The sequence below is a fragment of the Ambystoma mexicanum genome, chromosome 1p (genome assembly GCF_040938575.1).
Source record: "Ambystoma mexicanum isolate Mex_15411 chromosome 1p, UKY_AmexF1_1, whole genome shotgun sequence".
NCBI classification, from domain to species: Eukaryota; Metazoa; Chordata; class Amphibia; order Caudata; family Ambystomatidae; genus Ambystoma; species Ambystoma mexicanum.
In genome coordinates, this window is record NC_090921.1 from 460,489,776 (window position 1) to 460,504,509 (window position 14,734).

Consider the following 14,734-nt stretch of genomic DNA (forward strand, 5'->3'; position numbering starts at 1 on the left):
CCTCTCTAAGAATAGTGAGCAAGGGGTCCACGTCTGGATTCCCCTAGTAATTTAGGGTGAGACCCAAAATTACTTAAATATGCAAATTGACAAGGGGGGTCCTGGGAGTCTCTCTACCAGACATTACTCCTGGTTGAGAGACTTACCCAGAGTCTTTAGCTCACTATCTTTCACAGAGAAGAAATATCCCAAACATATCAGTCTTTGTCCTGCCGTGGGGCAGTCCAGCACTGAAATGCTAGGCAATTCTCCTCTGAACAAGAGTACCAACAGCATCCCCAGACACGTGTTTCGGTCTGGTTGGACCTCATCAGTAGGGAGGAGCTGTGCCTCTCTAGGAATAGTGAGCAAGGGGTCCACGTCTGGATTCCCCTAGTAACTTAGGGTGAGACCCAAAGTTACTTAAATATGCAAATTGACAAGAGGGTCCTGGGAGTCTCTCTGCCAGACATTAGTCCTGGTTACGAGAGACTTACCCAGAGTCTTTAGCTCACTATCTTTCACAGAGAAGAAATATCCCAAACATATCTGTCTTTGTCCTGCCCTGGGGCAGTCCAGCACCATGCCCATGTAACGGTTTTTACAGCTACACACCAGTACCATGACACGGGGGACAACAAGACATAGAACAGGCTCACCCAACAAAAAGGTAGACCCAACAAGCCAAATAACCTCAAGCATTGCAGTTTCCCAAATTGCAAAATTTACTTCGCATAACAAGCAGCGCGAAAAAAGGAGACAGTACTGGCGGTCACGCAGCACTTTATAAGAACCCCAAACAGTCAGCTCAGCTGGCAGAAGTGCTCAATTTTTGTACAGCCGGACAGAACCCGCTGATGCAGTTTTTCCCAACCTGGCACAGCCAACATACAAGCCATATGCAAACCAGCACCGGCCAGAAACGGAAGGCCATGAAAAGAAGAACCCATAGAAATGGATCTCCAACTACAAGCAGCTATCCAAACGGAGCTTGCCAAACATTTCTGTGTACGCAGAATAAACAACAGAACCCTGAAACGGGGTTCAAAACACCACCTCACAACTAAGGAAAACCCGTCCTCGGGGGACCAAAGAAACACAACTGCAAGGTAGGAAAAAGAGAACTCACAGAGGGCACCAGAAGACACACGATTTCTCAAACCTACCGACGGTCCCACAGCCAACCAGGGGCCCAAAAAAACACACACTCAAGCAGACAAAAAAATCAAGCCAGTCCTGAAAAAACTGTTTAAAGAACTGAAACAAAACAAACAGCTAAGACAGGATAGTCAACCAAACAGTCAGGTAGCACAGCAAGCAGAGCGGTGGCATTTGTACATCCGCTCAGAGACAGTGGTTCCATGGTCCAGTCTGGGCAGTACCAAACACAGCCCACCAGCCTTTAAAAAATGTTTTTTATCCATAACATATTGTAAACCTGCACAAAAATGCAGAGCCGGGCCTTTATCACAACAAGCAGAGCGCTCCTTTTAAACATCGGCCCAGAGCCTGCTGACGCAGCTTGCAAACCCTGGCACTCAGAGATTCAAGGGACACAATTTAAAGTTTAGCAGGACCAAGAACCAGCAGTTGCCAAAGGTGCTCGCACCAACAGCACACATACCAAAGTGAGAGCTGAGATTATAACAGCCCCGAAACTAGGCTGTCAACAAACAAGAAGCGTTCCAGACTGTTGGGATTTTCCGCAACATGCAGGTAGTACACAAGTTGATGACCAGTTATTCCCAGCGGTTAGAGGTGGCTGACCCCACAAAGGGCGGAACAGTTTTGAGCCCCCCAAGGAAAACACAGAAGCACGTTTCCTGCCAGCGGATTAAAACAGAGCCACAGATATGAGCCTATCCAACCGAGACGGAGGAAGAAGCAGCATCAACACAAGAAAGCAGGACAAACTTAATAAACAGTGGGGAAAAGCTCCACACAACACAATATAACAGGCCAAAGCCTGAATGCAGGTGCTAAAAATGTTAACAAGCAAATAGAAAAACAGGGGTGGATCGTGCCATAGGAAACCCGAAAATTTTACAACAGGTTACCACACCTCGGGTCGCAAGGGGGAGGTAACTCACTTTTATAGGAGATAGGTTTTTTGGTTTACTGGAAATATGTACCAGGGCCCATTTTGAACAATTACTTCCAGGGCCCCCAAATTTGGTTTGCAGTCCACGCTGGGTGGTAAAACACCACGCAGCACAAGAAAACAGGCCAACGCTGCAAAGGGCTGGGTCCCAAAGCTTTAATAGCATAAAAACCAATAATGGTTGAAACAGACAAATAGGCCAATGCCGCAAGGGCTGGGGCCAGAAAGCAGCTAATAGCATGATAACCGAAACGTTTTGGAAATATGACCAATACTGAGAAGCAGGGGTAGCGCAGGGGGCTCCCCAGGAACAGGCGCAAACACTCTGCACAAGGCGGGAACCGAAGTAATAAAACGAAACCCACCCCGCAGTGAATACAGGGTAGAAAACCTACACCAAAGTAGACGGGCCAGAAGGCTCCTCCGAGCAGGGCTATATGTAAGTACTACATCAAGTAGACGAAATAGAAGGGGGCCTAGAACCATCTAAGACCGCGAGCGATCAGAGCGGGAACCATCCCACCCAAAGGGTAGCCAAGGTCTAATTTTCTTAAACAATCTGGTTTTGATTGTTTTACTAAAAAGAAACAAACTTAGACAGCCGTACAAGGGGAAATAAGACGCCATCACAAGATGTTGGGCCGCACATAACTACAAACCAGATATGTGCGGGCTAATAGCGGGAGAACGGTTTTGCAGCAGTAACGCACCCCATTAAGGATAGACCAAGTAATGACAAAACCCTTATAGGGGCCAGTAGCAGGCCTTTTATTGCCAACACTTACCCAATGTTTCACGTACTACCTGGGGGGGAAAGAATGGGGCGTATTGTCTCCCAGGTCATGTTACCACTCTGCCTGCATATGGGTCCTCTGGTTATTAGTCCTGTGCACGTTCTTCGGTTGGGAAAGACAAACTGAAAGAAATGTGCATATTTCACTTAAGAACATGTTCACTTCTTGTGATGTCAGTTCTCATAGCATACGTCAAAGTCCCCTCCACATACTTATTTTACGACTTGAGCCCTGTGAGAAGAATGCCACAGAGTTACGGCTATTGCAAGCACGGACCTCTGCATGCATTGTCAATGAAACAGCTTACCTTCCCCTTCTGTGCTCAGGAGGCAGCAACACGTTCCCTGCTTGCGGCACCGCGAGGCTACAAAAGAGGAGCAGCTAGGCTGCGTGTGTGAGTGTGTCTCTGTGTAGCAGTGGCAAGGCCAATGTAAAACAGGCACGGGGAATGTGTCTGCACCCATACAAAACTATTTATAGGTGCTAGCAATATGTAATTGGCCCAAGATAGTCTTCAAGGATAAATATGAAATTGGCATGGGCCTTTTCTGAGAGCAACGTTTCTGATGCTTAGCTATTGCAGAGCACTAAGCCGACAGGTGCATGGCATCTTACTGCTGATTGTCACAGAGCCATTGCTGCACGGTCGTGGGATTCTTGTAGAGCGAAATCTGAAATGTCACAACAAGAGGACAGTCTAGGATAGTTTACCTTATATACATTGGATTGATACCATTGCGCCACAGGATTGCACATGATGGCACTGGCAGAGGTGATTATCCCGTTGCCTGGCTCATGGCACAGTCACGTGGTAGGAGAGTGGATATGCCACTTGCAAAAGCGTTCTACGCCATGGGTGAAAATCATTTGTAACCCAATGGAATACATGACACTGGGCCTCATTACAAGTCAGCCGGTCCAGAAACAACGGTGGCAGTAAATCCGCTGCCATCGTTGTTTCCAGACCGGCTGATTCAGAGTCCTGCAGGCGAGAGGTCTGACCTGGCAGAAGTAACACCACCCTCCTGCAGGCGGACATGGAAACACTGGCTCTGTCAATGCCCCAGTGATTCCGTCAATCACAGAGACGGAAGGGTATTACCGGACCGGCGGCAGCCTGACGGTATTTCCGGCACAGCTACTGCCAGCCTCGTAATGAGGCCCACTGTCTTTATAAGTAGAGCTCATAATTCAATTCTGGAATACTTGCAGTTCTGTGGTCTATTTAGGCAGTCTCCCCAGGCAGGGGGCACATTAAGGGCCCGGTTCATGGAATTTTTTGCACAGTTCAAAGTGACTTTGCACTGCTGAAAAGTGACTTTGAACGGCCGACAGAAAACCTGATTCATGGAACCGCGCAGTGTATTTTTGCTGTGCAGTCATTTTGTATGGCAAAAATGACTTTGTACTGACTTTGCGCTGTCTTTGCATTGAAAAATACACTTTGCACAGTACCATGAATCAGGGATTCTGTCGGCCGTGCAAAGTCACTTTGAACCATGCAAAAAATTCCATGAATCAGGCCCTATGCATTGTAATTTTTATAGCACTTCATAATATTAAAACAGCTTTGGGTATTATTGACAGTCCCCAGATTAGCTGATCAAAAAACGTAAGGAAAGAATAATATAAAGTCCTTTAGAAGCAACCTGGTTTCTTTCTCAAATTTAAAATCACGGCTAGTCTGTGCTCATATTTTACCAATCCAGTAGCACCACATGCAGCCTAATAGCTGTCATCTATTCTCCATTTCTCTCTTATCTACCAACATGCAACCACTCTAGGGCTGTGATTTTACTGCATCTTACATGGTGTGGCACCCCTGGCCATGCCCTTGTTTCTGGCATGGTATACACACACACTGGGGAGTCTGTCTCTGAAAGTGGGGCGGTTATTGTTTCCTGCCTGTGCCCTCTGCCTTCTATAACTTGTTACAAAAGTTTGGATTTATGAAAGAATCTGTCTGGGAGAGCTTAATGGTGGTTGTTTCCTGCGTGTGCCTCTCTTGCTAGCATGGTGTGGATGCACTGAAGAATCTGTCTGAGAGATTTCACTGCAGTTGTTTCTTGCATTGTGCGGCTCTTCCTAGCATGGTATTGATGCACTGAAGAATCTGAGAGATTTCACTGCAGCTGTTTCTTGCATTGTACCACTCTTCATAGCATTGTATTGATGCACTGGAGAATCTGTCTGGGAGAGTTTGAGGCCTATTGTTTCCTGCCTGTGCCATCAGTCTTCGATAACTTGTTACAATCGTTTGGTTGTATAGAAGAATTTGTCTAGAAGAGTGTATTGGCGGTTGTTTCCTGCCTTGTGCAGCTCTTGCAAGCACGGTATGGATGCACAGAAGAATCTGTCTGGGAGAGTTTGGCAGTGGTTGTTTCCTGCTTGTGTTACTCTTGCTAGTATGATATGGATGCAATGAAGAATATTTCTGAGAGTGTTTGATAATGGCTGTTTCCTGCATTGTGCCTCCCTTGCTAGCATAGTGTGGATGCAATGGAGAATCTGTCTGGAAGAGTTTGATAGTGGCTATTCTCTGCTTGTGCCGCTCTTGCTAGCATAGTGTGGATGCAATGGAGAATCTGTATGGGAGAGTTTGATAGTGGCTATTCCCTGCTTGTGCCGCTCTTGCTAGCATGGTGTGGATGGAAAGGAGAATCTGCCTGGGAGAGTTTGATAGTGGCTGTTTCCTGCTTGTGTCGCTCTTGCTAGCATGGTGTGGATGCAATGGAGAATCTGTCTGGGAGAGTTTCATAGTGGCTGTTTCCTGTCTCGTGCCGCTCTTGCTAGCATGGTGTGGATGCAATGGAGAATCTGTCTGGGAAAGTTAGATAGTGGCTATTCCCTGCTTGTTGCTCTCTTGCTAGCATAGTGTGGATGCAATGGAGCATCTGTCTGGCGGAGTTAGATAGTGGCTATTCTCTACTTGTGCCGCTCTTGCTAGCATAGTGTGGATGCAATGGAGAATCTGTCTGGGAGAGTTTGATAGTGGCTGTTTCCTGCTTGTGTTACTCTTCCTAGTATGATATGGATGCAATGAAGAATATTTCTGAGAGTGTTTGATAATGGCTGTTTCCTGCATTGTGTCTCCCTTGCTAGCATAGTGTGGATGCAATGGAGAATCTGTCTGGAAGAGTTTGATAGTGGCTATTCTCTGCTTGTGCCGCTCTTGCTAGCATAGTGTGGATGCAATGGAGAATCTGTATGGGAGAGTTTGATAGTGGCTATTCCCTGCTTGTGCCGCTCTTGCTAGCATGGTGTGGATGGAAAGGAGAATCTGCCTGGGAGAGTTTGATAGTGGCTGTTTCCTGCTTGTGCCGCTCTTGCTAGCATAGTGTGGATGTAATGGAGAATCTGTCTGGGAAAGTTAGATAGTGGCTATTCCCTGCTTGTTGCTCTCTTGCTAGCATAGTGTGGATGCAATGGAGCATCTGTCTGGGAGAGTTAGATACTGGCTATTCCCTGCTTGTGCCGCTCTTACTAGCATGGTGTGAATGCAATGGAAAATCTGTCTGGGAGAGTTTGATAGTGGCTCCTTCAGGACACTCTAGCTACCAGGGTAAGATGCATTGCAGAACCTGGCTGAGAGCGTTACATAGATGTTGTTTCCCATCGATGTACCTACTCTGTTCTTGCTGGCATTGAACTGTGCCTGAAGATATTCTCTGGTACTGCAATAGTTCCATAGTTTTAAATGTAGCGAGGTTGATGTTTGACTGGGATGGCAGACTTAAAGGGTGGTTAATGTGCTGAAATCTGAGTGTCTTAACTGCCTATATAGCTCACCCCTTTGTGGGGCCCTACCACGCCACTGCAGGACAGCGTGGTTTGTTTTAGCGCCCTACAGAGTGTGGCAGACTGCCCACTCTCGCATGGCCGTCCTGCGTTTACTTTTTCAAGTTGAATCACTGCAGTTTGGTTAACTGACAGGACGTGAATCACCAAAATTCCAGTGATGTTGAGTTAGCTCAAACTAGTACGAGGAAGATAAAAAGGGAGATTCAGCACATGGCAGAAAGGGAAGCGATAAAATGGACTTGAGACGTAGAAGACAGCGAGCGACAACAAATTATACTGGACTAAGAGCACAGGTGGAGTGAGAGCAAGGCCATAAAGTCAACGAAAAGCAATGCCTGTCAAAGGCCATTGTAGTTGAAGGTGAAAGGGCGGCCATGTGAGAGCATTAAGAAGAGAAGACACAGGAACAGAGGTGGAAGGGCTAAAGAGAAGATGAAAAGCAGCGTTTAGAGGTGACAAAGCACTCCAAGCACAATGGAACAATAGCCTAGGCGTGTAGGTATCAAAGGGAGGATTAGAGGTTTCAGTAGCATGAAACCAGAGTTCCCTGTTAAGTGTTCAGAGCGAGAGGAGAAATCTGAGTCAAAAAGGAGAGGGAAGAGTTCAAGGTTGCTCTCAGATTACGAGCAGGTGAGAAAGAACAGTGAAAAATGTCCTCCCTTCTCCACTATGGTGAAAAGTGACAATGGTACTGGAATTTCATAGAGAGTAGACCTGGCTCCACGCAGCAGTGGGGCACGTTACTACGAATAGCTGCTGTGTAAGGGGCATGTCAAACAGTAGGTGTTGCACACAGAATAGGGAGTGTGGAGTCCAATTTAGGCTATGTCTTGCTGGTAGGAAAAGGGAGTGGCTGGCATTTTAGCGGGTCAGAACTCTTGACCAAGCCAATTATGATGCAATGGCAAAGATGCAGTCAATAACTACTGGTATTGACTACTGCATTTGAAACAGTCTAGCTTCAGAAGCAGACAGGGAAACAGCAGAAAACATTTCTCTGCATTCAGTTTCCCGGCAATATTTCCTCCCAGATTTTGGTAGGGTCTTTTTCCAATGCGCATTCAAAATCATAGGAACAATCCAATTTTACACAAAAATGCTGAATATGGAAAAAGGATTACACTTTCATATAAAACAACCGTATACATTACACCCAATGCATGCTCCGGTTCAAACAGTTCCAGTTCAACCAAGTTCACAGTTAAAATGCTTACCTTATGATGGCAACTTTTTTGTATAAATACTAGTGTTAAACCACATTTAATTTACTAGCACATTTCTTTCCTATTTTCTACACTATTTAAAGATGTTTTAAGCTTCACCTCCACTACTCCAAAACCTACATTGCTATTTGTGTTATGTTATGTTATATGGCATTTGCTTAGTACGTAATGGCACTTTTTTAGAATGCGTGTGTGCATTTTAGCCAGTACAAAGGTAGTAGGGGCGGCTAAGTCCATGCTAGTGACCCATGGAGATCTGGCTAGTGAATGGGTGCTGTTATAGGCTGTCTGGGAGAGTATGCGAGTCAAGGGTATGGATTATGGGCCCGGCTAAACCGAATTTATTTTGTGGCACTCAACTGCATTCTAGTGGCAGAGGTGATGTGCATTATGAGTTTGAGGAGTGAATTATTTCAGATGTGTGCAGATGAGTGGCTGTGCCCCAAAGGAATAGGGATATCTTCCATTGCGATTGTGCAATACGTACCATAGAATCATGGCTGTTATGCAGTGGTGATGATGTTGTCTCCTCGCGTGACTCATCGATGCCCCTATCTACCCGATAGCGGGTGATAGGTCGCCCAGGTTACTCAAGATGCAGAAGGGAAGAGGCAGGTTTTCAGAGCCTTCCGGGAGATGCAGTGATCCTCTATGCGGCGAATGCTAAAAGGGATAGAGTTAAATATGGTGGGAGATGGGACGGAGAAGGAGGATCCACCAATTTTGGTCAAATTGGCGATTGCGATGACAAGGTGGAGCGCTGTGCCTGATCCTAGATATCTGTTGGGCCTGTAGGGAGCGAGCTTGTGTTGACGGTATTTAGGGCCTGAGTTGTGCAGAGCACGGTGGGTGATGCACATAGCCTTGAAGTTGGATAGATGCCAGATTGGCAGCCAGTGGAGGACACAGAGGGTGGATGTGATGTTTTCTCTGGGGCCTTGGGCGTGAAGGAGCCTTGCTGCAGTGTTTTGGACCTGCTGGACTTTTCTAAGTTGAGATGCAGAGGCACCCAGGTATAGGGAGTTAGCCTAGTCTAGGTGAGAAAGGACGATGGCTGTGATTTCGCCAACTCAGTGTGGGAAGGTCAGGTAGGGGAAGATGTTTCAGAGAATGCATAGGTGTAGATAGCAGGATTTTGACACTGAGTTGGTGTGAAGTGATAGTGTCAGATCTGAGTCCATGGTGCATCCAAGGTTCTTTACTGTGTTGAAGGTAGAGGGAGGGGGGCCTATAGAGTACGGCTAAGGGGCGGGTTGGAGAAGATGGCAGTCTTCCAGCAGATTGTGATTTCAGATTTTCCGGGGTTGAGAAGGAGGTTGTTATCCATCATCCAGTGGTCGATTTCTGTGAGGCATGAAGCAAGAACGAGGGATGAGTTGGAAGGGGCCTTAGGGATCTTGAAGATGATTTAGGTGTCTTTTGCGTAGTTGTAGCAAGACTAGCCGTGTGAACAGTTAAGAGCCGGGAGGACCTCAGGTAGAGGTTAAAGAGCAGGGGTGAGAGAAAGGCACCTTTTGATACTCCATTGGTGACAGGGTGCAGAGTCGAGGAGAAGGGAGGCATGTGTATTATTTGGGATCTCTTGCAGAGGAAGAAGGAGATCCACAGATGTCATAATGGTTTCCTATTGCAAGGGAGATGTCAGGTGAATGTCTTCTAAGGTTGGTGACGGGGTCAGAGATCTGAAATCTAGAGGAGCAGGGGGAGTGGTGTCTAGTGTGGGTGCAAAGTCTGTTGATTGATAGGTTGAGGGATTTCACTGGGTAAGGGTGTGTGTGATGGAGGATGTTGTGTGTCTGGAAGGGAGATAGGGTGAGATGTACATTAAAGAAAGTGTCTGGTTAGTGCAGTGTCTGGTTTTTTTGGAGAGTCTGGGTGTCCCATTGTGTGTGTCCGAGGATGGGAGGGACAGAGGAGTGAGAGGTTGTTGCTAGGATTGCCCAGGCAGAGTTTAGTAATGCTAAGGGTGGGCCATGGTAGTGTGGTTGAGAGAAGGGATTGTGAGAGGGGTAGGATGGTCTGGAGGAGGGGTCTGGTTGAAGGTTGGGTGAAGTGCAGGTGGCCTGGGAGTGTCTGGAGGGAGTCTTTGGTGGCTGGGGGGGGTTGTGTTTTGCTGTGGGGGCCAGGTTGCGGAGGGACAGATGGCATGTAGGAGGGGGGGTCTCGAAGATGGTGTGGAGAGGTTTCTGGTGCGCCAGAGTGCTGCTGAGACTTTGAAGCTGCTAGGCATGGCAGAGTACCTGCATCCTATGCCCTAAGGGAACGAGATGTACAAGCGTGGCAAGTGAGCCGAAAGCAGCCTCAGTCGAGTGGGATGTCTGTGATAGCTGGAGGGGAGTGCAGACATGTCTCTTATAGGAATTACAGTGCAGGCAGGTGCAGAGACGAGGAATGGGGAAGGAATGTGAGTTGAGAGAAACAGCGCCTAACTTCTGCAGGAATAAAAAGCAAGCCTAGGGCACTATCCCTGTGGGAATAGATGCAGAGTAGTGTCACAAAACGGTATCTTGATTTGAAATGCAGGCCTACGGCACTATCCCTGTGGGAAAAGATGCACGGTAGTGACATAAAACAGCAGTTAGATTCAACAGCATCTAGATTCGAAATGGAGGCCTAAGGCACTATCCCTGTGGGAAAGGATGCAGAGTAGTGACACAAAACAGTAGCTAGACTCGAAATACAGGCTTATGGGCAGTGTCCCTGTGGGAAAATATGCAGTGAAGTGACACAACAGTAGCTAGATTCAACAACAGCTAGATTCGAAATACAAGCCTAAGGCACTATCCCTGTGGGAAAAGATGCATAGTTAGACTAGAGTCGAAATACAAGCCTACAACTGTACTAAAAGTACAAAAATCATCGTTCCCTACCTGATTGTTGCAGCAGGCAGGGGTTGATGCTTGGTAGGAGCTGGGTTGACTGTGGCGAGCAGGTATGGAATGTGCCTAATGAGGTGCCTTTGTTGCGAGCCCTGAGCTAGCTGCCCTGGTGGGTGGGGGGGGGTTTGGGAGGTGCTCAAATAGGTGTTTCGGATCTCGTGACCCAGAGCACCAATCAGAGGCTGCCAGTGGGATGAGTGAGGAGAGGCTGGGTTTACGTCCCGAGGGCGGCTGCAGCGCTAGAAAAATAAATACATTTAAAATTGCAAAGCCCAAGGACCTCGGGGGGGGGGGGGGTCTGCGTGGACACGGGGTGCAGAGAAAGGCGGAATTGTGGCCTTTCAGTGCATCTTCGCCTCGTGACCCAGAGCACCAATCAGAGACGGCGAGCGCGGGCAGTGAGAGGTGGGAAGGAGAAGCCGGTTTTACGGCCCGAGGGTCACTGCAATAAACACTGAGGCACTAAAAAAAGAAGAAAAAAATCAAATAGCATATGTATGTGTTACTAGCCTTATGGACATCGGAATGGGTCATTATTGCTTGGCAAAATGAGCCTTCCCCAACTTAAGGCCCGAGGAGGCAGGTCATTGTCCCATGATAAGTCCTCTGCCTCGGTGGCAAAATTAATCATTTAAGGCATAGGAGGCCACATTCATGATCCATGATTCTCTGAGTTTGTTTGTCCAGGTGCTGAAGCCAGCATTAGGATACCAGTCTCAAGCTTCCAAAGTCAGATTCTTGGCCACAAGACCATTTCTCCCCAGTAAATGGGGAGCGTCCGTTCCTGGGTTGTTGTGTATGGGTCCGGGAGCCCAGGACTGTAAGCCGAGCTTCTGTACGACATTGCATTCAACGGGCGTGGCTGCATTTTATTTCCCCACATCTAGCACAGGCTTCGAAATGGACTGAAGATGGGATTTGGTGATGTTTAAATCACACGTACCCTCTTGATTTTCAGGATTTCCTTCTTGGTCCGCTGTGTTAGGTGGTTTACTTCAAACCCATGTTCTGTTTGGAAACGTACCCCAGGTAAAATGTATGTTGCAATGCTTCAAGATTGATGCATTAATTGGGCTAACAAGGATGTACGGTTTTATAGGTCTTTCTTTCAAACATTTGCACGGGGGTTATGCAAAGATTGCCAGCACGCTTCCCCAGCTGCTCACAAGATCATGACGTATGTGCATAATTCACTAAGGTACCTTGGGGACACCGTGTATTCATTTTATATAAGTTATAGGGGTTTAGGGAGTGGGGGTGGGGGGTGATGAAGAATGAAACATGTAATTATATACGGGATAAAGTAGCACTTGCCATACCTTATAAGGGCATTGCAAGTCATCGAGGAATCTTGAGTTGAAAGAGAAGAAAGAGTGGCAGAGGGCACTGTAGTGTATTTCTTATAATAAATGCCTGCACTGGCATTCCTGTCAATGCTTGTTTTGTTCCTTTTACACTTTTATGCAAGACATCTTCCAGTTGCTGATCTATATATTTACTGTAGAATCGGTTCGGAGATTTTTTTTAAAAAACACTAATATGCAGCGTGTAATGTGTTGCTAAAAATGTTTTAAAGCTGTTTAAAATAATGTTTTAAAATGTTATTTATGGTTTAACATGCGGATAGATTCTTTCTCTCCTGTGTTAAATTCCAGCAGTGTACTCAAAAAACATGCTCCCATAAACTATTCCTTATCAATGAATCGCTGTAAAGTGTCACAAAAATGGGTTCTAGAAAAAGATAAGCTAAAAAACTAGTCGCAGCTTTATCCAAATCTTACAGTGGCAGCCTCAAATAGGCAATGCTGGCTCAATCCACGCGTATGGAGACATCACAAGCGGCTGTAATAACGCATTACAGTTGCAGTGCTGATGTTTTCTTAGGAGAGGAGAGTGGAAATGGCATTGCTACACTGGAATAAAGACATTGTTAATAGGCTTTTTCATGGCTATTGCAGGCTGTCGTATGTTAGGGCCACACGGTGAAACTCTGCAGGGAATCCCACCAATCTTTTGAGAATGGGTTGAGTAGCGAATTCATAATGCTTTGCCTGAGCTTCAGGCTTTGTGGTAAGTCTGCCAGTCTTTTTCTTGCTACCATAAGGATTCTGCATAGCCGTGTGTCCTGTGGTCCTGGAAACCAGTTTTTATTCAGATCCAAAAAGAGCCCCTTCAAAAGGAAACAAGGCAACTTTGGTGACCAAGTTAACCATGAGATGAGGACATCATGTTTTAATCCTGGGCTCTTATTTAAGAACTCAGGGCAATAAGGGAGTTAATTTCTTGATTTCAAACCGCTTTGGGTGACACAGCTGATTTGCAAAAGGTAAGCCCAGGACTAGGAATGTGCAGCCCCCCACCCCCACTAGAAACCACTGGGTCGCCAAACGCAAAACCCCAAAAGATCCAATTCTCTTTCCTTGGGGTCTTTTCCCCCCAGTTTGCCAGTCATGCGCTCCCAGGGCGGTCACCGATCCCTCCACTTGGTCAACTTGGTTCTCTACCGCAATGCACTACCTCCCTTCGTCATGACCAGTAGTATCTTAATTTTGCACATAGCACGCCATATACACCTGCGCCTAATTGTTGATCGCCATATACACCTGGGCCTGTTCGTTGATCGCCATATACACCCGGGCCTAATCGTTGATCGCCATATACACATGGGCCTAATCATTGATCACCATATACACCTGGGCCCAATCGTTGATCGCCATATACACCTGGGCCTATTCGTTGATCGCCATATACACCTGGGCCTGTTCGTTGATCGCCATATACACCCGGGCCTAATCGTTGATCGCCATATACACATGGGCCTAATCATTGATCACCATATACACCTGGGCCCAATCGTTGATCGCCATATACACCTGGGCCTATTCGTTGATCGCCATATACACCTGGGCCTAATTGTTGATGTCCACGATGTGGGATTTTTTTCAAGTAGGATCATTGACTCAGTGGAGGCCTTAAACCAAACCTCAAAATAACTTGCAAGCTGCTCTCTTCAAACACAGATCCCAAAGCACCATATTACTTTCTGTTAGAGTTATGCCTGAGGAAATGTGAAAACGTTACTGCTTGGGGGCGTCACATTGTGTACCACTCATCTAGTTTGAGTCTTCACGTTCTTCAGCTGCACAAGATGTTACGCATATTGTGGGCAGCAATCTTGTCTCGTGTGATAAAAAAAAAATCCTATAAATCAAGTTAACTACATGTGTACGTTTCACAAACATATATATTTCGGGCACGCCCAATCCACGCTCCCAGACAGCGCAGGGCACTTTGCACAGTATTGTGGAAAGTGAAATACTACGATGATTACAAATGATCACGATAGATTAAAATGTATCCCTAATTTGGCTGGGAAGATAATTCGTCTCTGGGTGTTTCGAGGCATGAGTCAGATTTGATCTTTTCCGAGAGACTGAGTAAGAGAGAGAGGATTTCAAGAAATGTCCTTTAAAGTGAAAGAGACAAAGAGAGGGAGTGTGAGCGAGGCGGCGAGGGGGCAGCAAATGAATAGCAGGGCCTGGCCCCCTTTCTGCGGGAGGCTTGTTAATTTCGGCAGCCCGTGTGGGAGGGGCGGCGCGGGGCCAGGGGCGCATTCGACTGTCAGTAGAAGCTGCTCAGACTTGCACGGGACTCTCCCGGACGCGCAGCAGTTCTCTTTTTTGCGTTTCTGCATCTTGGCTCAGCTCCTATTCGGCATCTTGGGGCCACTGCGATCCCTCCCCGCTTCTTATTTAAAACAGTATTTCTTTCTATTGAGGAACACTTGTGCCAGAGGGAATCACCAGTAGCGTGTCCGGGGACATTTTTTGTAAAGTGCATCGGTGGATGTAAAAAGCGCGGAAACATGATCATGTTCGTGCTTCTTTGGTGCACTCTTCTCGGCGTGGAGTCCTTGATACGTAAGTGTTGCCTTGTTTTTTTCACGTGGGATACGAT

At 46.8% G+C, this 14,734-nt stretch overlaps 1 protein-coding gene and 1 long non-coding RNA gene across 4 annotated transcripts in view; one reads left to right on the forward strand and one right to left on the reverse strand.

Annotated features, from left to right (window-relative positions):
• LOC138572965 (uncharacterized) overlaps positions 1-14,734 on the reverse strand; it is a 399,255-nt gene that overhangs the window by 381,176 nt on the left and 3,345 nt on the right. The gene's annotated exons all lie outside the window — the stretch shown is intronic.
• The window catches only part of CRLF1 (cytokine receptor like factor 1), a 345,153-nt gene continuing 344,729 nt past the window's right edge, over positions 14,311-14,734 (forward strand). The window contains exon 1 of one of the 3 annotated variants that reach the window (XM_069649295.1): positions 14,311-14,697. In XM_069649295.1, the coding sequence (XP_069505396.1) occupies positions 14,643-14,697 (55 nt within the window). In that variant the 5' untranslated portion in view covers positions 14,311-14,642. The remainder of the gene's footprint in view (positions 14,698-14,734) is intronic. The other 2 variants (XM_069649294.1, XM_069649297.1) reach the window with 2 other exon arrangements.